This window comes from Salvelinus fontinalis, chromosome 18 (genome assembly GCF_029448725.1).
Source record: "Salvelinus fontinalis isolate EN_2023a chromosome 18, ASM2944872v1, whole genome shotgun sequence".
NCBI lineage: Eukaryota > Metazoa > Chordata > Actinopteri > Salmoniformes > Salmonidae > Salvelinus > Salvelinus fontinalis.
This window is the reverse complement of record NC_074682.1, coordinates 7,629,628-7,651,888: the sequence shown is the minus strand read 5'-3', so window position 1 is coordinate 7,651,888 and position 22,261 is coordinate 7,629,628. Positions and strand designations below refer to the sequence as shown.

The window sequence follows — 22,261 nt, the reverse complement described above, 5'->3', positions numbered from 1 at the left end:
GAAATTTTCCGGATTGACTGACCTTCATGTCTTAAAGTATGTCGTTTCTCTTTGCTTATTTGAGCTGTTCTTGCCATAATACGGACATGGTCTTTTACCATGGGCTATCTTCTGTATACCACCCCTGCCATGTCACAACACAACTGAATGCCTCAAATTCATTAAGAAGGAAAGAAATTCTACAAGTTAACTTTTAACAAGGCACACCTGTTAATTGAAATGCATTCCAGGTGACTACCTAATGAAGCTGGTTGAGAGAATGCCAAGAGTGTGCAAAGCTGTCATCATGGCAAAGGGTGGCTACTTTGAAGAATCTCAAATATAAAATATATTTTGATTTGTTTAACACTTTTTGGGTAACTACATGATTCTATATGTGTTATTTCATAGTTTTGTTGTCTTCACTATTATTCTACAATGTAGAAAATAGTAAAATAAAGAAAACCCCTGGAATGAGTAGGTGTGTTCAAACTTTTGACTGGTGTTGTAAATGGAATTAGTTTAAGACCAAAAATAAGGAGATAAATACATGTAAAATACATATATAGTTTCCTGATACATACGTTAAATAATCTGCCTGTAAACAATTGTTGGAAAAAGTACTTGTGTCATGCACAAAGTAGATGTCCTAACTGACATGAAACACCTATAGTTTGCTAAAAATACATTTGTGGAGTGGTTGAAAAACGAGTTTTAATGACTCCAACCTAAGTGTATGTAAACTTCCGACTTCGACTGTATTTTGCAACGCTCGTGTACGCAATGCATGCTCGAGTGGCGCAGTGGTCTAGGCACTGCATCTCAGTGCTAGATGCGTCACCACAGACACCCTGGTTTGATTCCAGGCTGTATCACAAACGGCCGTGATTGTGAGTCCGATAGGGTGGCGCACAACTGGCGGGTGTGGGCTTTTGCGGGTGTAGGCCGTCATTGTAAAAAAAAAATGTTCTTTAACTGACTTGCCTAGTTAAATAAAAGGTTTAAAAAAAGGCAGGAAAGGGAAAAGGGAGATACCTAGTCAGTGTGGTCAGCATGTTCAACTCTAGAGAGTTAAGCTCTGCCAGAAAAGGCTTGTGCAAGCCATAGCATAATGCTTTTTTCATCCAGTCATGTCCACCTACGTACACTGACTCCCCAGCACACTCCTTCCATAACGAACAATGGTAAAAAGGCCTCTCTATAAACAAAGCATTATAAAAAAGCATTTTATTTCAACCAAGACATAAAAGACAGAGAGTGTGAGAGAGAGAGAGAGAGTTAGTGAGAGTGAGTGAGAGAGTGTGAGTGTGTGATTGAGAGAGAGAGAGAGAGAGAGAGTGTGAGAGTGAGAGAGAGCAAGAAAAGAGAAACAGAGAGACACAGAGACATCCTCTTTGTGCTTATGCCATCCTTTTGGATAGTACAAAAAAGTACAAAAACAAACAGACCAGAAAAAAAACACACCTCTGAGCTTACCTTCTCTGTGGACTGGGAGGTACCAAAGAAGATGGGGATGAAGGCCAGCCAGATGATACAGGTGGTGTACATGGTGAAGCCGATGGGCTTGGCCTCGTTGAAGGCCTCCGGCACGCCTCGAGTCTTGATGGCGTACACTGTACAGGTGACCATTAGCAGCATGCTGTAGCCGAGCAGGCAAATCAGAGAAAGGTCAGAGATGTCACATTTGAGCACGCCACGGGCCATGTCCGGATTGGCCATGCGCTGGTCCTCGTAGTCGATGATGGCCTGAGACGGGTCCACGCCAAACCAGATACACACCCCCAGTAGCTGCACCGAAGTCAGGCTGAAGGTGATGACCAGCTGGGAGGCTGGGGAGATGAACCTGGGGGCGCTCACCGACATGGATCCCTGCTCGAAGATGCGGTAGATGCGGTTAGTCTTGGTGAGCAGGGCTGCGTAGCTGATACTCATCCCCAGACCCAGGAAGATCCGTCTGAGGGAGCAGATGCCCACGTCAGGGGCAGATATCATGAGAAAAGTGGTGGCGTAGCACATGAAGATACCTGTCAGTAGAACGTAGCTGAGCTCGCGGCCTGACGCCTTGACGATGGGAGTGTCATTGTAGCGGATAAAGGTGACCACCACAAACAGAGTGGCCATGATGCCCGCCACGGAGATGAGGACAGGTATGACGGCCCAGGGGGAACTCCATTCCAGCTTGACAATGGGGATGGGACGGCAGGCCGTGTGGTTCTCGTTGGGACGCAGGTCAAAGCGACACATCTTGCAGCTGTAAGTGTCTGCCTGGTATTGGTAGCCATCGCAGCGCTCGCAGTGCCAGCAGCAAGGGATGCCCTTCACTATCTTCTTGCGCTCTCCGGCCTGGCATGGGTGGCTGCAGATGGAGTAAGGGATCTGACGACCTCCACCTGGCCAGTGCATTGCTCGGATCTGATTGAGATGGAGAGGAGAGGGGTACAGTCAAACACTTCTCAAATAACTAACACTATAACCCATACACAGTCTCTTCTTGTTTAATGAAAATTGCCACTGGCATGCGGCTCGTTTTGGGGATTCTCCTCTCCCAAACTCTGTTTGCCTTTTTAAAACAGTATATTTAGCATCATGTTATTCACTTTTTTTGCCATCGATGGTGGTTGTTAAATTCATAGGCGGCAAACTCATCCCCAAATGTGTATTTCATTAACAGATTGAAGAATCCTAATTGACTAAAATATCCTTAGGAAAGAGAATTGGTGCACCCTACAGTAGGTGCTACAATTTACAACACCATTCCATGAATTCTGTGTACACAGCATTGAAAGAGGTACAGACCCAGATCAACTCCATAGAAACCAGGTCAACTCCATAGAAACCAGGTCAACTCCATAGAAACCAGGTCAACTCCATAGAAACCAGGTCAACTCCATAGAAACCAGGTCAACTCCATAGAAACCTGCTTATTTTTTTCTTTCTATCTTTCTTAGCCCAAGGCCATCTCTTCTTATTCCATTTAAGCATTATTTGCGGGGCCGGCTTCATGTAATTCATTGTTATAGCTTTGTAACCCCCATGTGTCCACAATTGCACACTATTGTTTCCCTAAGACAGTGGATGGTGTCTGAAGTCACGATAGCAATGTATCGGTTTTTAAGCTCTTATTGCTTTCTTTTCATTTCAGTCGTTGTTGTTAATCATTAAAGCACCCTCTGGATGTTTTCAACTTTAAAAGATGTGTGCACAAAGCCAGTAGCAAATGGATCAGGAGGAATTACTGAGCCGAGGAAGCGCTGCAGTAGAACCAACAGACGATAACAACCAATCGTAGCTGTGTCAGGAGGAGAGTCACTGACACACATGGTTGAAACCCATGAAGGTAATGTGGAGTCTGATAATATATCTAAAGTACAGTATCTGCAGCTGCTGTATTAACTATAAAAAAACTAGTTCTTACATTCAGATATAGCTTGTCGGTCCAGCGCCCGATGACTTTGTACTCAGCTGTTCGGTTTCTGATCTGATACTGGTAAATCTCATAGCGACCAGGGGCGTCTCCATTCCCATTGAAAAGCACTGGGTTGCCAGCAATACCTGAAGGACAAAGGAGAGAGTCAATTCATCATTCAACAAAAAAAACAAGTGTTTTCTTGCTTAATTTTGTATTGTGTAATTGTCACAGGATCAGTGTGTGGAATGTGCAAATGTTTGCGGCTGACCAAAAGAAACGGTGTTGAAATGCAATTTCTCAATTCATGAAAGTGTGAAATTTAGCTTGTGGGCTGAGGAGAGAATAAGTGGCTGATTTTAAACTCTCTCTCTCTGCTCTGTTCTGTCTAGAGGCATCTGCCTTTAGTCAAATCATATTTGCAGTCACTCCATTGATTTAAAATTGTTCTTCCATACTCTATTCTAATTGAGAACTTTGTGTGTGGGGATTATTTTTCGATTGACGTTAACTGCACTGTGTTACTGTGTGGTGTTATCGCACCCTGCAATATTTTGGTGGTGTTGAGTTTGAGTTTATTTTTACAGGGACAGTGCACATTAATCAACGTTTCAGTAAAATTGCCGGTTTTAGCCAGCCGGCTAATTTTCAACCGCAGTCCCTGGGCAGGTTATTAAAAACAATTACAACATAGACAATCATTGAGCAGCGAGGACACGCAAGACGTAGCATATAGACAGAGCAACATAGAACAAAAAGCAACAAGACAAGATATTGTTCCAATATGTTTTGGCATGAGATATATAGTAATCGTATGTCATATGACTTAGCAGCCAAAAGGAGCCCCCACTACAAAACAAACTATCAAATCAAACCCAGCTTCATTTGTACAGCACATTTCAGACATGGAAGGCAACACAATATTCTTCACAGGCAATTTTTTCAATAAAAAACAATGGAAAAAAATATATATATATTTACTACACAACAAATATAAGAGGATAAAAAAACAAAAGAAACTGAATGACTAAAAAGCACCCTAAGGAAAGCAAAGCTAAAAAGGTGTGTTTTTTTATTTATTAATGCCCACAGTTCCGGCCCCCCTCAGGTTCTCTGGCAGGCTATTCCAAAGGCTGGGGGCATGGTAACTGAAGGCTGCCTCTCCATGCCTCTTGGTCCTAGGCTTTGGGACAGTTAAAAGGCCAGTGCCAGAGGACCTGAGGGACCTACTGGGTACATAACTTAAAAGCAGTCGAACATGTATTGGGTTGCACAATCGTGGATTGATTTAAAAACCAAGAGAAGAATCTTAAAACTCACAGGCAGCTAGTACAGCGACGTTTATCCGTGGAGCTAAAATCCTCTGGTGACACAGATATGGAAACTGTTGTGTCATCTGCGTAGCAGTGAAAATCAATGCTGTCCTTTCTGATAAAGCTGCCAAAGGGTAATATATATATATTAGGGATAGCCCCCCTTTTTTTTTTTTTTTTCCGCCTAAAAGGACATACCCAAATGTAACTGCCTGTAGCTCAGGCCCTGAAGCAAGGATATGCATATTCTTCAAATCAAACCAAATTGTATTTGTCACATACACATGGTTAGCAGATGTTAATGCGAGTGTAGCGAAATGCTTGTGCTTCTAGTTCCGACAATGCAGTAATAACCAACGAGTAATCTAACCTAACAATTTCACAACAACTACCTTATACACACAAGTGTAAAGGAATGAAGAATATGTACATAAAAATATATGAATGAGTGATGGTACAGAACAGCATAGGCAAGATGCAGTAGATGGTATCGAGTACAGTATATCCATATGAGATGAGTAATGTAGGGTATGTAAACATATAAAAGTGGCATTGTTTAAAGTGGCTAGTGATACATGTTTTACATCAAGATGGCAAGATGCAGTAGATGGTATAGAGTACACTATATGCATGTGAGATGAGTGATGTAGGGTATGTAAACATTATATGAAGTGGCATTGTTTAAAGTGGCTAGTGATGCATTTTTTTCATACATTCTTACATTGTTAAAGTGGCTGGAGTTGAGTCAGTATGTTGGCAGCAGCCACTCAATGTTAGTGGTGGCTGTTTAACAGTCTGATGGCCTTGAGATAGAAGCTGTTTTTCAGTCTCTCGGTCCCTGCATTGATACACCTGTACTGACCTCGCCTTCTGGATGATAGCAGGGTGAACAGGCAGTGGCTCGGGTGGTTGTTGTCCTTGATGATCTTTATGGCTTTCCTGTGACATCGGGTGGTGTAGTTGTCCTGGAGGACAGGTCCCCGGTGAAGCGTTGTGCAGACCTCACTACCCTCTGGAGAGCCTTACGGTTGTGGGCAGAGCAGTTGCTGTACCAGGCGGTGATACAGCCCGACAGGATGATCTCGATTGTGCATCTGTAAAAGTTTGTGAGTGCTTTGGTGACAAGCCAAATTTCGTCAGCCTCCTGAGGTTAAAGGAGGCGCTGCTGCGCCTTCTACACCACGCTGTCTGTGTGGGTGGACCAATTCAGTTTGTCTGTGATGTGTACGCCGAGGAACTTAAAACTTACTACCCTCTCCACTACTGTCCCGTCGATGTGGATAGGGGGGTGCTCCCTCTGCTGTTTCCTGAAGTTCACGATCATCTCCTTTGTTTTGTTGATGTTGAGTGTGAGGTTATTTTCCTGACACCACACTCTGAGGGCCCTCACCTCCTCCCTGTAGGCCGTCTCGTCGTTGTTGGTAATCAAGCCTACCACTGTAGTGTCGTCTGCAAACTTGATGATTGAGTTGGAGGCGTGCATGGCCACGCAGTCGTGGGTGAACAGGGAGTACAGGAGAGGGCTCAGAATGCACCCTTGTAGGGCCCCAGTGTTGAGGATCAGCGGAGTGGAGATGTTGTTACCTACCCTCACCACCTGGGGACGGCCCGTCAGGAAGTCCAGTACTCGAGCTTGATGACGAGTTGAGGGTACTATGGTGTTAAATGCTGAGCTGTAGTTGATGAACAACATTCTCACATAGGTATTCCTCTTGTCCAGATGGGGTAGGGCAGTGTGCAATGTGGTTGCAATTTCGTCGTCTGTGGACCTATTGGGGCGGTAAGCAAATTGGACTGGGTCTAGGGCACAGGTGTCAAACTCATTCCACGGAGGGCCGAGTGTCTGCGGGTTTTCGCTCCTCCCTTGTACTTGATTGATGAATTAACATCACTAATTAGTTAGGAACTCCCCACACCTGGTTGTCTAGGGCTTTATTGAAAGGAAAAACCAAAAACCTGCAGACACTAGGCCCTCCGTGGAATGAGTTTGACACCCCTGGTCTAGGGTGTCAGGTAGGGTGGAGGTGATATGGTCTTTGACTAGTCTCTCAAAGCACTTCTTGATGACGGAAGTGAGTGCTACGGGCGGTAGTCGTTTAGCTCAGTTACCTTAGCTTTCTTGGGAACAAGAACAATGGTGGCCCTCTTGAAGCATGTGGGGACAGCAGACTGGGATAAGGATATATCATATCCCAGTCCACGTGATCGAAGCAATCTTGAAGCGTGGAATCAGATTGGTCGGACCAGCGTTGAACAGACCTGAGTGCGAGAGCTTCCTGTTTTAGTTTCTGTCTATAGGCTGGAAGCAAAAAAATGGAGTCGTGGTCAACTTTTCCGAAGGGAGTGCGGGGGAGGGCCTTATATGCGTTGCGGAATAATAATAATAATGATCCAGGGTTTTCCCAGCCCTGGTTGCACAATCGATATGCTGATAGAATTTAGGGAGTCTTGTTTTCAGATTAGCCTTGTTAAAATCCCCAGCTACAATGAATGCAGCCTCAGGATATGTGGTTTCCAGTTTAGATAGAGTCAAATGAAATTCGTTCAGGGCCATCGATGTGTCTGCTTGGGGGGGAATATATGCGGCTGTGATTATAATCAAAGAGAATTCTCTTGGTAGATAATGCAGTCGACATTTGATTGTGAGGAATTCTAAGTCAGGTGAACAGATGAACTTGAGTTCCTGTATGTTGTTATGATCACACCACATCTCGTTATTCATAAGGCATACCCCCTGCCCTTCTTCTTACCGAAAGATGCTTGTTTCTGTCGGCGTGATGCGTGAAGAAACCAGCTGGCTGTACCGACTCCGATAGCGTGTCTCGAGTGAGCCATGTTTCCGTGAAGCAAAGAACGTTACAGTCTCTTATGTCTCTCTGGAATGCTACCCGTGCTCGGATTTCATCTACCTTGTTGTCAAGAGACTGGACATTGGCGAGTAGTATGCTCGGGAGCGGTGCGTGATGTGCCCGGAGCCTGAAAGTTTACACTTTGACGTTTGTGGAAATGGGAATTGAATGTAGGAGAATATAACACAATAGATCTGGCAGAAGAAAATACAAAGAAAAAAAACAACCGTTTTTTCTTCCTACCACCATCTTTGAAATGCAACAGAAAGGTTACACTTCCAGCCATCAATCTGGTTGGAATTCCGATGGTGTACACAAGATGGCAGCAGTATATGTGCAGTGAATGTGCAAAGACGGAAAACTTGAAGTATGAGCAAACTACATGACATTTAGTGTGAAGTCACCCAGGCACATTTGGACAAATCATGGAGACATTTGCATTCATATTACTTTTTTCTGCAAGAATATCGTCAAATCTGTATACTTGGACTTTGATTTTCCAGTATTAGTAGCCATATTATAAGTTAAACATTTGCAAAACAACCAGTTTTCATAACTTCATAACTCTGAAAATTCTTTTAATTTTTGTCCAAAAGGAAAAGGCATGCTGTCGTACAAGGTTAGTAGCTACATTCTGCGACAGATACAAGGTTTCAAGATACTCCCATAAAGCCCAGCTCATTGGCTATCTAGCTAGCTTTGTTTGACCCCTGATTGGTTCTTATTTTGACAAAGTTAGAGTTGATCAAGTGAAGACTGCCCGCGTCATTGGCGTGCCATGAAGGTGTCACTCTCTGACCAAATTTGGTGTCCCATAGGATATACTACACCCCTAATGATATAGGGAAGTCTGGTTACATTCTAGGATCTCTGATGAATAAATACGAACGTGATTTGACTGGTTGAAACAACGTTTAGGGTTAGATTTTCACAGATTCCTTTCTTAGCAAATTGAACGAGTGGAAATACAAAATCAGTCATGCATGCTATATGGACCTTTTTAGGATATGAAAAAGGATCTCATCTAACAAAAAGACCCTTCATGTTATCTCTGCGACCCTTTGTTTGATAAATCACATCAAGATTTCAGATTGTAAGTACACATTTCACCTTCAGAGGTGAATTTATCAAACCTATCATGGTGAAAAAAGTATTTTGTTGTTAGGAGCTCTCCTTAAACAATAGCATGGCATTTTTTCACAGTAATCGCTACTGTAAATTGGACAGTGCAGTTATATGAACAAGAATTTAAGCTTTCAGCCGATATAAGACACTTATTTATTAGATAGCCTTTTTATGATATTATAACTATATTTGGTATTTTATTAAGATCCCCATGAGTTGTTGCAAAAGCAGCAGCTACTCTTCCTGGGGTCCACACAAAACATGAAACATAATACAGAATGACAAAATACAGAACATCATTAGACAAAATATGACATTTTAAATATTAAACATTAAAACCACACAACCACATTTCTGTTCCTGAGATACTCCTTTATGATAATAAAACGACACAACATTTATTTCCCTTGAATAGATTAGGTATAGCATCACTGCTCTCTGCTGAGGATACAGAGGAGTAACTTCCACTTCAAAACTCAAGTTTGAACATGCACCAGCAAACCGCCATCCACTGATGAAAGGCATAAGGCGCTGGCATTTCTCGTTATGCCCAAGCTTATCATTACGTCTCCCCAAGCACAATCGGCGTTCCATTTTACGAACAACGGAAAAAGCGTGGATGATCGTGGCGGTTTGGGTTTCTGCTGATGACTGGGTTTTTTTTGTTTAGCGTAGGGTGGAAAAACGTATACAGCAGCCTAATCCACATCTCGATGAGTCAGCCGCTCTGGATTAAGGCACTATTGTGTACTCAGCCGTGCCTCAGTGACAATGCAGCCCACATCTCACAGTTATAGGAACAGATGAGAGGGATTAGAACAGATTTTATGTTTGAAGGAGATATGTTTATACAAGCACTCTCCACAGCTGAAGTGTTGATCTGCGTTTGTATCCTGTAGTTCAATCATAGTATTTTTCCGTAAAAAAAAGAAAACTAAGGAATATAGTTTTTCACCCAGCCTAGTTGATACTGTGTATTAAAGGGGCTTGTTGAGGCTTTGGGGCCGTAGCCCATGACATGCCACTGGGTATCATGCTGTCACTGTGAGAGGGAAATGGATCCTGACCTCCACATTGGTCCTTTCAGACACTAATGCAGCATCACAGTCTGCCACTGCAGATGTAATTACATTTAACAGTTTATAGTCTTTTAGTGCTCCATTCGGAGGTTGGCCCAAAGCTTATTGTCATCTCTTAGCCAAGCTGTTCTCAAAACGAACTGTATGTTCATTGTATGCCTTCTAGTATGCATGGCATCATATCTGTATGAGTCTTAGCCAACTCCTCTGACTAGTGTTGTCATGCAGGCATGTTGTTGTCATGCAATCTTGTCATGGTATGACAGCAATAGTCAGAGAAGCTGGCTAAAGCTCATGCAGATGTAGGGACAGGTCAGTGGTGACCCGTCATTCAGGTTCAGGTGGGGCAGAGCCTTTTTTGAGCACCACATGTTTTGCATTTCATTTTGGCATTCATCAGTGTCACTTATCAGTTATCCTTGAGTTAATAAAGGAGCATACTCTGTTGAGTAAGGCAGCTCCAAAATGCAGGTGCTTCAGCCGAGCTCAGTGCTTTCTGTGGTGGAGGGGCAGCCAGCTAAAGTACAGAGTGGTTTTATAGGAATCAGTGGCTAAACACTATTTTTGCTTCCCCTGCCTGCTATTCAGTGGAGAGGTATGTGTTCCAAGTCTGGGATTAAGGATTTTTAAAAATCTGTCTGAAAGGGTCTCTTTTCCAACCTTAAAAGGATAAACATTCACACACAACGTCACGGACCAGAAAAAGTTGACTACGTCGGCCATGCTGTCAAAACTGAAATCTCTGACTTCTGACTTCATTGCATTGAAGACAACTGTGAACTCTGAAAATAACGAGCTCCAACTGGGAAAATAAGTTTTGAACGTTCATCCAACTCGGAATCTCAGGCCTCTTTCGACTCTTTTCTTTTTTTTTTCTTTTTTTTTTCTTTCTCTTTTCTTTCCTCTCTTTCGACCTGAAGATCACTGACGTCATTATTCAACCAAATGTTACACCAAATTTCCAGTTATCTTGAAAGCACCATGAATCCAGAGAATACCAGACTTTGATGACAAAGTTTTCCCACAAGAAGGACTGCCACGCCCCCTTTCTGTTCAAGTGAGCACAGCACAACAATTGTGAGTCCAAAAATATGTCTTGTATGCTGCTGCACAAATTATGCAACATTCCAGGATATGTATACTGTAGCTAAGAAAGTAATACTGAGTGTATGTTTTGTTGTAAGCTATTAAACTCAGAAAAAAAGAAACGTCCTCTCACTGTCAATTGAGTTTACTTTCAGCAAACTTAACATGTGAAAATAATTGTATGAACATAACAAGATTGAACAACAGACAAACTGAACAATTTCCACAGACATGTGCCTAACAGAAATAATAATGTGAATAATGTGTCCCTGAACATAGGGGGGGGGGGGGGGGGGGGGGGGTAAAAATCAAAAGTAACAGCCAGTATCTTGTGTGGCCACCAGCTGCATTAAGTACTGTAGTACATCTCCTCCTCATGGACTGCAACAGATTTGCCAGTTCTTGCTGTGAGATGTTACCCCACTCTTCCACCAAGGCACCTGCAAGTTCCCAGACATTTCTGGGGGGAATGGCCCTAGCCCTCACCCTCCGATCCAACAGGTCCCAGACGTGATCAGGGCTCTTCGCTGGCCATGGCGCAGAACACTGACATTCCTGTCTTGCAGAAAATCACGCACAGAACAAGTAGTATGGCTGATGGCATTGGCCTGCTGGAGGGTCATGTCAGGATGAGCCTGCCGGAAGGGTACCACATGAGGGAGGAGGATGTCTTCCCTGTAACACACAGCGTTGATTACCTGCATGCAATGACAACAAGCTCAGTCTGATGATGCTCTGACATACCGCCCAAGACCATTACCACCGCCCAAGACCCTCCACCTCCAAATCGATCCCGCTCCAGAGTACAGGCCTCGGTGTAACGCTCATTCCTTCGACGATAAACGCGAATCCGTTTTTGTGCCCATAGGTGACGTTGTTGCCAGTGATGTCTGGGGGACATGCCTTACAACAGGCCTACAAGCTCTGTCCAGCCTTTGTCAGCCTATTGCAGACAGCCTGAGCACTGATGGAGGGACTGTGCGTTCCTGGTGTAACTCGGGCAGTTGTTGTTGCCATCCTGTACCTGTCCCACAGGTGTGATGTTCGGATGTACCGATCCTGTACAGATGTTTTTTCACGTTATCTGCCACGATCAGCTGTCCACCCTGTCTCCATGTAGCGCTGTCTTAGGCGTCTCACAGTACGGACATTGCAATTTATTGCCCTGGCCAAATCTGCAGTCCTCATGCCTCCTTGCAGCATGCCTAAGGCACGTTCACACAGATGAGCAGGGACCCTGGGCATCTTTCTTTTGGTGTTTTTCAGAGTCAGTAGAAAGCGCTCTTTAATGCCCTAAATTTTCATAACCGTGACCGTAATTCCCTACCGTCTGTAAGCTGTTAGTGTCTTAACGACCGTTCCACAGGTGCATGTTCATTAGTTGTTTATGGTTCATTGAACAAGCATGGGAAACAGTGTTTAAACCCTTTACAATGAAGATCCGTGAACTTATTTAGATTTTTACGAATTATCTTTGAAAGACAGGGTCCTGAAAAAGGGACATTTATTTTTTTGCTGAGTTTAGTAGGCCATGTTTCTCACCCAAAGAATTTGTTCACACTCCCCCTCAGAACTTAACCTACTGTTTTGACTTGGTGGTGCACATTTAGCCTATAGCCTGTTTTAGAGAAATGTCATCATTGAATATTGTACGATCTTTCATTGTCTGCTTATATGCCCCCGTTATTTATCCTACAGTTCTGACTTGGTGTACAGAGAGAATACTGTAAGAACGGTCCATGTTGTGTATTCTGTTGCTGTCTATTTCAAAAGTGACCATGATGAGATGATAGGTCTACATGCATTGTAAACTGCGCTCCATACAGATATGGGCTGTCTGTCCCCCCTGAACGTTGATTCATTATGCAGAGGCCGTAGAGAAGCCAGAATTAGACATTGCATATAATTTAACAGTTCCATTTCACATCATAATGTTCATATAAATACTGTAATGCATTAAAATTTATTTTGGCGATAAATCTCAGTAACTGTTGGTAACCGATTCAACCCTAGTAGAGACCATATTTATTTAAGCAAGTCAGCCATATCAGCTATTGTTTTTAAAAGGTATTAAATGAGACTGAATGAATTGTTTCGCTGCCAGATGAGGCTCCACTGATAAGCCAGTTGTAGCGGTGTTAACGATTCACTCCATGGTGCTAAAAGGAAAGCTCCACTGTTGGGACAGCTTTATGTAGGCCCTAACAGTTTGTGGGAACCATTTATCACCGTTATAGTGCAATTCATGTATTGTTTAGTGTTGTGGCTTTGCTGAAATGCAAAAAAAATTGTTGAGTTTGTCCAACCAAGATTGACATGCTAAAATCGCCACTGGGGCAGGTTACAGTACATGCCTTCAGATGCACGACAGAAACATGCCAGTCCAGACTTACAGCTCAGAGAACTTCTCATGTATTTTATGGTACTTTGCTTTATCAGTGTTCTCCAGAACTTCACTTAAAATGCTTTTGGTGTGATTTTATGACGAGGGAGTAGAGTTGTTCCCGGTTAAGTGAAGTATTAAGTAAAACTAAACTGAAAATAAAATTGTATTTGTCACATGCTTCGTAAACAACTGGTGTAGACTAACAGTGAAATGCTTACTTACGGGTCCTTTTCCAACAATGCAGAGTTAAATATAAAATAAAATATATATATAATAATAATAAAAAATTGTGACAAGGAATAAATAGTGTGAAAAACAAATGAAAATAAAGAGTAAAAAGAACATGACTATACATAGGGAGTAGAATATAACATGGCTATATACAGGGAGTACCAGTACCGAGTCGATGTGCAACACATACAGTGAATTCGGAAAGTATTCAGACCCCTTGACTTTATCCATAATTTGTTACATGAATGTCTAATTCTAAAATTGATTAAATGTTTGTTCCCCCCTCGTCAATCTACACACAAAACCCGATAATGACCATACAAAAACAGGTTTTTAGAAATGTTTGCACTGAAATATGACATTTACATAAGTATTCAGAACCTTTACTCAGTACTTTGTTAAAGCACCTTTGGCAGTGATTAAAGCCTCGAGTCATCTTGGGTATGACACTACAAGCTTGGCACACCTGTATTTGAGGAGTTTCTCACATTCTTTTCTGCAAATCCTCTCAAGGTCTGTCAGGTTGGATGAGAGCGTTGCTATACAGCTATTTCCAAACGCCTGAAGGTACCACGTTCATCTGTACAAACAATAGTACGCAAGTATAAACACCATGGGACCAAGCAGCCGTCATACCGCTCAGGAAGGAGATGTGTTCTGTATCCTAGAGATGAATGTACTTTGATACGAAAAGTACAAATCAATCCCAAAACAGCAGCAAAAGACCCTGTGAAGATGCTGGAGGAAACAGGTGCAAAAGTATCTATATCCACAGTAATACGAGTTATATGTCGACCTAACCTGAAAGGCCGCTCAGCAAGGAAGAAGCCACTGCTCCAAAACCGCCATAAAAAAGCCAGACTACAGTTTGCAACTGCACAAAGATCCTACTTTTTGGAGAAATGTCCTCTGGTCTGATGAAACAAAAATAGAACCGTTTGGCCACAATTACCATCGTTATGTTTGGAGGAAAAAGGGGGAGGCTTGCAAGCCGAAGAACACCATCCCAACCGTGAAGCACGGGGGTTGCAGCATCATGTTGTGGGGCTGCTTTGCTGCAGGAGGGACTGGTGCACTTCACAAAATAGATGGCATCATGAAGAGGAAAATTATGTAGATATATTGAAGCAACATCTCAAGACATTAGTCAGGAAGTTAAAGCTTGGTCGAAAATGGGCCTTCCAAATGGACAATGACCCCAAGCATACTTAAAGTTGTGGCAAAATGGCTTAAGGACAACGAGTCAAGGTTTTGGAGTGGGCATCACAAAGCCCTGACCTCAATCCTATAGAAAATGTGTGGGCAGAACTGAAAAAGCGTGTGCGAGCAAGGAGGCCTACAAACCTGACTCAGTTTCACCAGCTTTGTCAGGAGGAATGGGCCAAAATTCACCCAACCTATTGTGGGAAGCTTGTGGAAGGCTACCCGAAACATTTGACCCAGGTTAAACAATTTAAAGGCAATGCTACCAAATACTAATTGAGTGCATGTAAACTTCTGACCCGCTGGGAATGTGATGAAAGAAATAAAATCTGAAATAAATCACTATCTCTACTATTATTCTGACATTTCACATTCTTAAAATAAAGTGGTAATCCTAACTGACCTAAGACAGGGTATTTTCACTCTGATTAAATGTCAGGAATTGTGAAAAACTGAGTTTAAATGTATTTGGCTAAGGTGTATGTAAACTTCCAACTTCAACTGTATATCTCCTCTTTCAGTCACCACACCTGAAAACTTAAAACCTACAAAACATTTCAATAAGTTTTCTTCAGAAGTTTCCTGAAGGATATTTCCGACCACAGAAACAGGGTCCTGAGAGCAATCTTCAAAAAGCAACCATTTGCAGTCATGGAAATGTAATTGAATGCACTCTGTGCACATTATTTAGCGTTCTCTTCATGCAGTCCATTCTCCTCTGAGTCATTTCTTGTGCAGGTGCCAAGCCGAGCTGAGCCGACCGATCCCATCTAACAGTTCCCACATTCACACTTCCACATACTTAGCCTGTGGACTCACTCACACTCCATTTGTGATATTAGCTGCAGAGAAGTTCAGCAATCATTAATCACTGTATTTTTCCTGCTATTTTATAGTTGCTTTGACCCTCGTGATTCAACCTCTCATTAATCTGTACATGAATAGTATGTCACTGGACTGAATACTATAGTTGAGTCTCCCTGGAGAGCAGAAACAATATACAGTAGGCTATATACCAACAATCATGAGCTAAATGTCAGGTTCGACAGACACGATAAGCTGATTCAACTTGATAGAGGTATGTGAATCTTGTGTGATTGTCATGTTCACAATTCCCCAAAAGGTATTCCGTGCAAAGGTTAAGAACATATTTAAATGGGGGATTCTGGTTGTTACAAACTAAACCTTGGAATTCAAAGAACAAAACATTGTGTCCTATCCCTGTCTCTCTTTCCTTAATGTTTCACATCAGCACTGCCATGTGCTCATGTGTGCTCCGTGTTAAGTTACAGTACCTTTCCATTCACTCTCTATTTTCCACATTTTCAAACTCATTATTAATTCTCTGATTAAGTAATTCTATGACAATGAAACCTAACGAGGCCCTTAGCGACCTCCGCTGGTGCGCGTACAGACAAGCACACAGAAGGCTACACTAGAGTGATGGAGTGATCATGCAGTAAACTGTAACTCGGTCCTATTCGGTCCACTGACTGCTGTTTCTAGTTTACAAGGTGATGATTATGGTTAGAGTAATGATCATTAATCCAACATGTGCTTGTTTTGTATGACTTTGCAGGTGCGACACCTTGGTTGATAGAAGGCAGCGCAGCTCGCCACAACACACTAGTCATGAATGCCTAATGAAATGTACATCACGAGGCCCAAGTGCAGAAAGAAACACACACATCTTCCACTACACTGTGCTCTCCTGCTCTCTCGCAAGCTCTCTCCCATACGCTCTCTCTCTCTCTCTCTCTCTCGCGCTCTCACCTTCCTTCTGTCTGCATGATTACTCCATTTCAGTAAATGAAACGTGTCTATGTACAAGTGCACTCCAGCTGTTGTAATACGCAGCGACCAGACTCGTGAGAAGAGGACCATGGTTAAATTCCTCAGAGTACACCTATTACCATCTAAATGTTTTGTACTGATTAATTTATGATACAGCATTTACTGTAATTTGCTATCTTGTATGTGTACATGTAATTGAGAAACAATATGAAGTAGGAACTAGTTGAGATTACATTTAAAAAAATATACAATTCACAGTGCTTTCAGAAAATATTCACACCCCCTGATTTTTTTCACTTTTTGTTGTGTTACAGTCTGAAATTAAAATGGATTACATTTAGATTTTTTGGGCCACTGGCCTACACACAATACCATATAATGTGAAAAGCTGAAATATCTTGAGTCAATAAGTATTCAACCCCTTTGTTATGGCATGCCTAAATATATTCAGAAGTTAACATTTGGTTAACAAGTCACGTAATAAGTTGTATGGACTCACTCTGTGCAATACTAGTGTTTAACATGATTTTTGAATTACCTCATCTCTGTACCCCACATATACAATTATCTGTAAGGTCCCTCAGAGCAGTGCATTTTAAAGACAGATTCAACCACAAAGACCAGGGAGGTTTTCCAATGTTTTCCAAATGATAGATGGGTAAAAATAAATCTGAAATTGAATATTCCTTTGAGCATGGTGAAGGTATTAATTACACTTTGGATGGTGTATCAATACACCCAGTCACTACGAAGATACAGGCGTCCTTCCTAACTCAGTTGCCGGAGAGGAAGGAAACCCCTCAGGGAGTTTAATGGCTTTCTATAGGAAAAAGCTGAGGATTTACTGTATGAACAACATTACAACACATGTGACAAAGAGTTATGTTTGGGAGTAATGTTTGCTACATTTGTAATAACATCTGCTAACCATGTGTATATGACCAATATTATTATTATTTATTTTTTAAATCAAACGCATAACTGACTACCAATCTCAAGCATAGTGGTGGCTGCATCATGTTATGGATATGCTTGTAATCGTTAAGGACTGGGGAGTTTTCAGTATTACATTTTTTTACGGAATAGAGCTAAGCACAGGCAAAATAGAGTTGCTTTACAAGAAGACAGTGATTGTTCCTGAGTGGCCGAGTTCGTTTTAACTTAAATCTGCTTGAAAATCTATGGGAACGCTTGAAAATGGTTGTCTAGCAATGATCAACAACCAATTTGACAGTTCATAAAGAATAATGGGCAAATATTGTACCATCAGGTGATCTTAGAGACTTACCCAGAAAGACTCACAGCTGTAATCGCTGCAAAATGGGATTCTAACAGGTAATGATTCAGGTATAAATTCTTATGAAATTAGATAATTCTGTATTTATTTTTCAATACATTTGCCCAAAAATGTTTACCTGTTTTGACATTGTCATGGGATATTGTGTGTAGGTGGGTGAGAAAAAATAAAAAAATAAATTGAATACATTTTGAATTCAGGCTGTGACACAACAAAATGCAGAATAACTCAAGGGTATACAGTGCCTATTCAGACCCTTGACTTTTTCCCCAAAAAGTGACATTACAGCCTCATTCTAATATTGATTAAATTGTTTGTTTTTTACTCTTCAATCTACATCATTATGACAAAGCAAAAACAGGTTTTTAGAAATTTTTGCAAATGTATTAAAATTTTAAAACGGAAATATCACATTTACATACTATAAGTATTCAGACCCTTTACTCTGTACTTTTTTGAAGCACCTTTGGCAGCAATTACACCCTTGAGTCTGCTTCAGTATGACGCTAAATGCTAGGCACACCTGTATTTGAGGAATTCCTCCCATTCTTCTCTGCAGATCCTCTCAAGCTTTGTTAGGTTGGATGGGGAGCATCGCTGCACAGCTATTTACAGAGATGTTAGATCAGGTTCAAGTCCGGGCTCTGGCTGGGCCACTCAAGGACATTCAGTGACTTGTCCCAAAGCCACTCCTGCATTGTTATGACTGTGTGCTTAGGGTCATTGTCCTGTTGGAAGGTGAACCTTCGCCTCAGTCTGAGGTTCTTAGTGCAGTGGAGCAGGTTTTAATCAGGAAGCTCTCTGTACTTTGCTCCGTTCATCTTTGCGTCGATCCTGACAAGTCTTCCAGTCCCTGCCGAGGAAAAACATCTCCACAGCATGATGCTGTCAGCATCTTGCTTCACCGTAGGGTTGGTGCCAGGTTTCCACCGGACGTGATACTTGGCATTCAATCTTGGTTTCTTCAGGCCAAAGAATTTTGTTTCTCCTGGTCTGAGAGTCCTTAGGTGCCTTTTGGCAAACACCAAGCAGGCTGTCATGTGCGTTTTACTGTGGAGTGGCCTCCGTCTGGCCACTCTACCATAAAGGCCTGATTGGTGGAGTGCTGCAGAGATGATTGTCCTTCTAGAAGGTTTTCCTATCTCCACAGAGGAGCTCTAGAGCTCTGTCAGATTGTCCATCGGGTTTTTGGTCACTTCCCCAATTGCCCAGTTTGGCCGGACGACCAGCTCTAGGAAGAGTCTTTGTGGTTCAAAGGTTATTTAGTTTAAGAATGGAGGCAACTGTGTTCTTGGGGACCTTCAATGCTGCAGAAATGTGTTTGTACCCTTCCCCAGATCTCTGCCTTGACACAATCCTGTCGTGGAGCTCTACACAAATGAACCCTGGCTGAATCGAATCCTGGACTTGTGTGAGTAGCGGGTATACATTTCAGGACCAGAGTACTAGCTATTGTGATGCAGCAGCGAGAGTCGCATGGAACTTTTTGCCCGTTGTAAACAAGCTAGCTTGCTAACGTCATGTAGAATGTGCGTATCGCAAATTGCATCCTGGAACAGTTATTTTCAGGTGTTGTGAAAGGAAAACATTTTGTAAAAATCTCACAAACGCTCCAAGAAACTGAACTAGGGAACTGAATATCATCACACTTTTAGTGTAAAGTCATTGGCTGACGTGAAGGCTTGATCTTCAAGTTCTTGTGAAAAACTAGCAAATCTGACTCTTCTGAAGGGGCGTCAAGCCCCTATTATTTTCGAGAGGGTACAAAATACGTGAGGATGGACAGGGGAGAGAGGCTGGGTCTGGATCAGGGCTGGCCGCCCTAGAAAATTTTAAATCACCTGAAACAGATTTTTATTGCACTCTAGATCCATTATCATCTAAGCATTCCTCTTTACATGTTCCATTGTCATTTTAATTAATGATGCACATTGATTCTTTAAGAACTTGTATGCCTTAGGAGTTTAGTAGAACTGCCACATGTAAGGGATAAACGCTGATGTCCCGCACAACCCAGTCGCTCCAGTTGGTATCTGTTTTTAAGTACCTTGGCAGCAGACTTGATTCCAACCTCTCTTTTAAAAATCAGGTGAAAAAAGGTACCTAGAATAATCAAATTCAACCGAGTGTGACGACCCACTCTGTCTGACAAATTCTCTCTCCTTTGCTCTTGTTTTCCTTAATAGGATGTTGTTGGGCGGAGCAGGGAGGGTTGTCAGCAAAATGGGACACACCTGGACCCGGAGGGGTCCCAGGATAAATACACCTTTCCCCCATTCATGGAGGAGACTCTCTCCATGCAGACACACTGTTGGATTTTGGTTGTGGCATTTTTGTGACCGTTTTGTTTGTTTGTTTGCTTTGGCACCATTCAACACCCCTTATTATCACATCTATGCACGCAACTACTCACTTACACTACTGACACCATTGTTAATTGTATACAGGTTACTTCAGTTACTAAATCTAATTTTTGCTATTCCTTGATCTCTAACGTTGTCTCTTTTTTGTTACGGTCTTCGGCCGGTTCGTGACACGAACTCATTTCCGATACATTCTGAACTGTTTGAAAACAGAGGCAGCAAAACTGTACTTCAATGCTATTATACTCACCCACAACATACTGATTGACTAGTTGGTCCCAAGCTTGCTGTATAACATTAAAACCCATTCAGTCTGTCTACAAACAGGCTCAATAGCCATCATCACTGTTACATCCTCAAAAATGAGCTCCTGTGTTGGGAAACTCTTGTGCAATAGACCGACGCATATCTTGTATTTAAGATCCTAAAGGGCCTAGCTTCCCCTCCACTTAGTACTTTTGTCAAACAGAAAACACATATCCAAGCTATGAGAGGTGACTCTGACTGACTAAAGGTGTTTTTCCTTAAGGCAATCTGCTTTCTCTGTGAGAGCTTCCCATGTCTGGAACACACTGCCATCAGACACACACAACTGCACCACCTATCACACCTTCACAGAAAAACATATAGACATTGCAAAAGGACAATCAGAAGTGTATTGCCACTTTCAATGTTATCCATTGTCTGCAGTTTGTGAGGTGTGGAAACACTGTTTGTTATTTTAAGTATTTTTTTGTTGTTGCTTTTTGTGCTATTGCTCCGTCTGTGTGCTACGTGTTGCTTCTCCTATGTTGCTCTGCATGTGCTGACTGATCATTGTTTGCCTGTATTGTTATTTTAATTGTTTTTAATTATCTGCCCAGGGACTGCGGTTAAAAATTAGCCGGGTGGCTAAAACCGGCACTTTTACTGCAACGTTGATTAATGTGCACTGTCCCTGTAAAAATAAAATAAACTCAAACTCAATCGATTAGTTTGATATTTATGGACTCATTCATTCTTTATGTTCAGTTGCCATGCTCGCTGGCATCGTTCTTATCCCTTGCTTGCTAGCTAGCCAGATAGCTACGGCTAACACAGCCAAAATAACAGCAAAGTAGCAATTTTCTATTGACATTCATTTGAATACATCCATAACAATGACCTGATTATGTACAATTTTGCCTTGCATAGCTATAATAGTTTGTCTTCTCATCAGGACACTCAACAACACTGACTGTTAATTACGAGGAGATCGCATTGTATATCAAACACTAGGTTAGAAGCTAACTAAATAGTTTGTTGCTAGCAAACCTGCCAATATGACAAGCAAATTCTAAAATATCAGTTGCTGAAAACAGCTGGTCAAACTGGAAATATGTAGGAGGATTTGACAGCTTTAGCGGCTGAGTGGACAAGATAAATGCATGTTCATCACTCACCAGGTCATCAGATGTTCCAAAAAAATATGTCTCTGCAAAAATCAATGCAAGTTAGCTAGCTATATTTCTTCCTCATTGGACCTGCGTTTATAATGTATCAAATTTCAGATTGTGTAGCTGTTGGTTTAGCTTTCTGTAAATTTGTAGCAAGTACGGTCTGCATGTGTCGGCGCATATTGCATCATTATTGCAACGTGTCCCAATATATTTTCCAACTGTCTGTTTTTAATGTCCATTCTAGAATGCCCTTCTAGCCAATCAGAAACGAGTATTCAACAATGCTGTGGTATAAAGTATCATATTAAAGCAATTTTAGTCGCTCCTAAAGTCTAGCAACCTTGCCAGCAGGCATGCCAGCTATGATAGTTAGACAAGGTACTCTAACTTGATTGATAGCCTTAAATGGCTTCGTAGCTAGTTATGAGTTGAGAGATGGTTAGCTAAAGCCAACTTCATAAATTGCTAGGTGCCAATTATTACAGAGAAACAAGAGAAAAAAAAATAGTTTTATTTATTCATCAAAAAGGACTCAATCGGCTACATAGCTTGATCAAATTAATTCACAAACATACCTCATGTGAGTCCTGCCCATCACTGGAAGCTCAAATCAAATCAAATGCTGTGTGCATTACTCAACACTCTCGTTCTCCACTGACGATACTATTTGCATGTCCTGCCTTGCATATCTTTGCTCTGTGGTGCACCTTTGAAGGAACAACTTACTAGGGA

At 41.9% G+C, this 22,261-nt stretch overlaps 1 protein-coding gene across 3 annotated transcripts in view; it reads right to left on the bottom strand.

The window, feature by feature from the left end:
* Positions 1–22,261, bottom strand: part of LOC129814883 (metabotropic glutamate receptor 4-like) — a 330,969-nt gene that overhangs the window by 23,011 nt on the left and 285,697 nt on the right. For all 3 annotated transcript variants that reach the window (XM_055868006.1, XM_055868004.1, XM_055868005.1), the window contains exons 8-9: positions 3,395–3,531; positions 1,456–2,391 (exon numbers count right to left, since the gene is read on the bottom strand). In XM_055868006.1, coding sequence (XP_055723981.1) covers positions 1,456–2,391; positions 3,395–3,531 — 1,073 coding nt within the window. The remainder of the gene's footprint in view (positions 1–1,455; positions 2,392–3,394; positions 3,532–22,261) is intronic.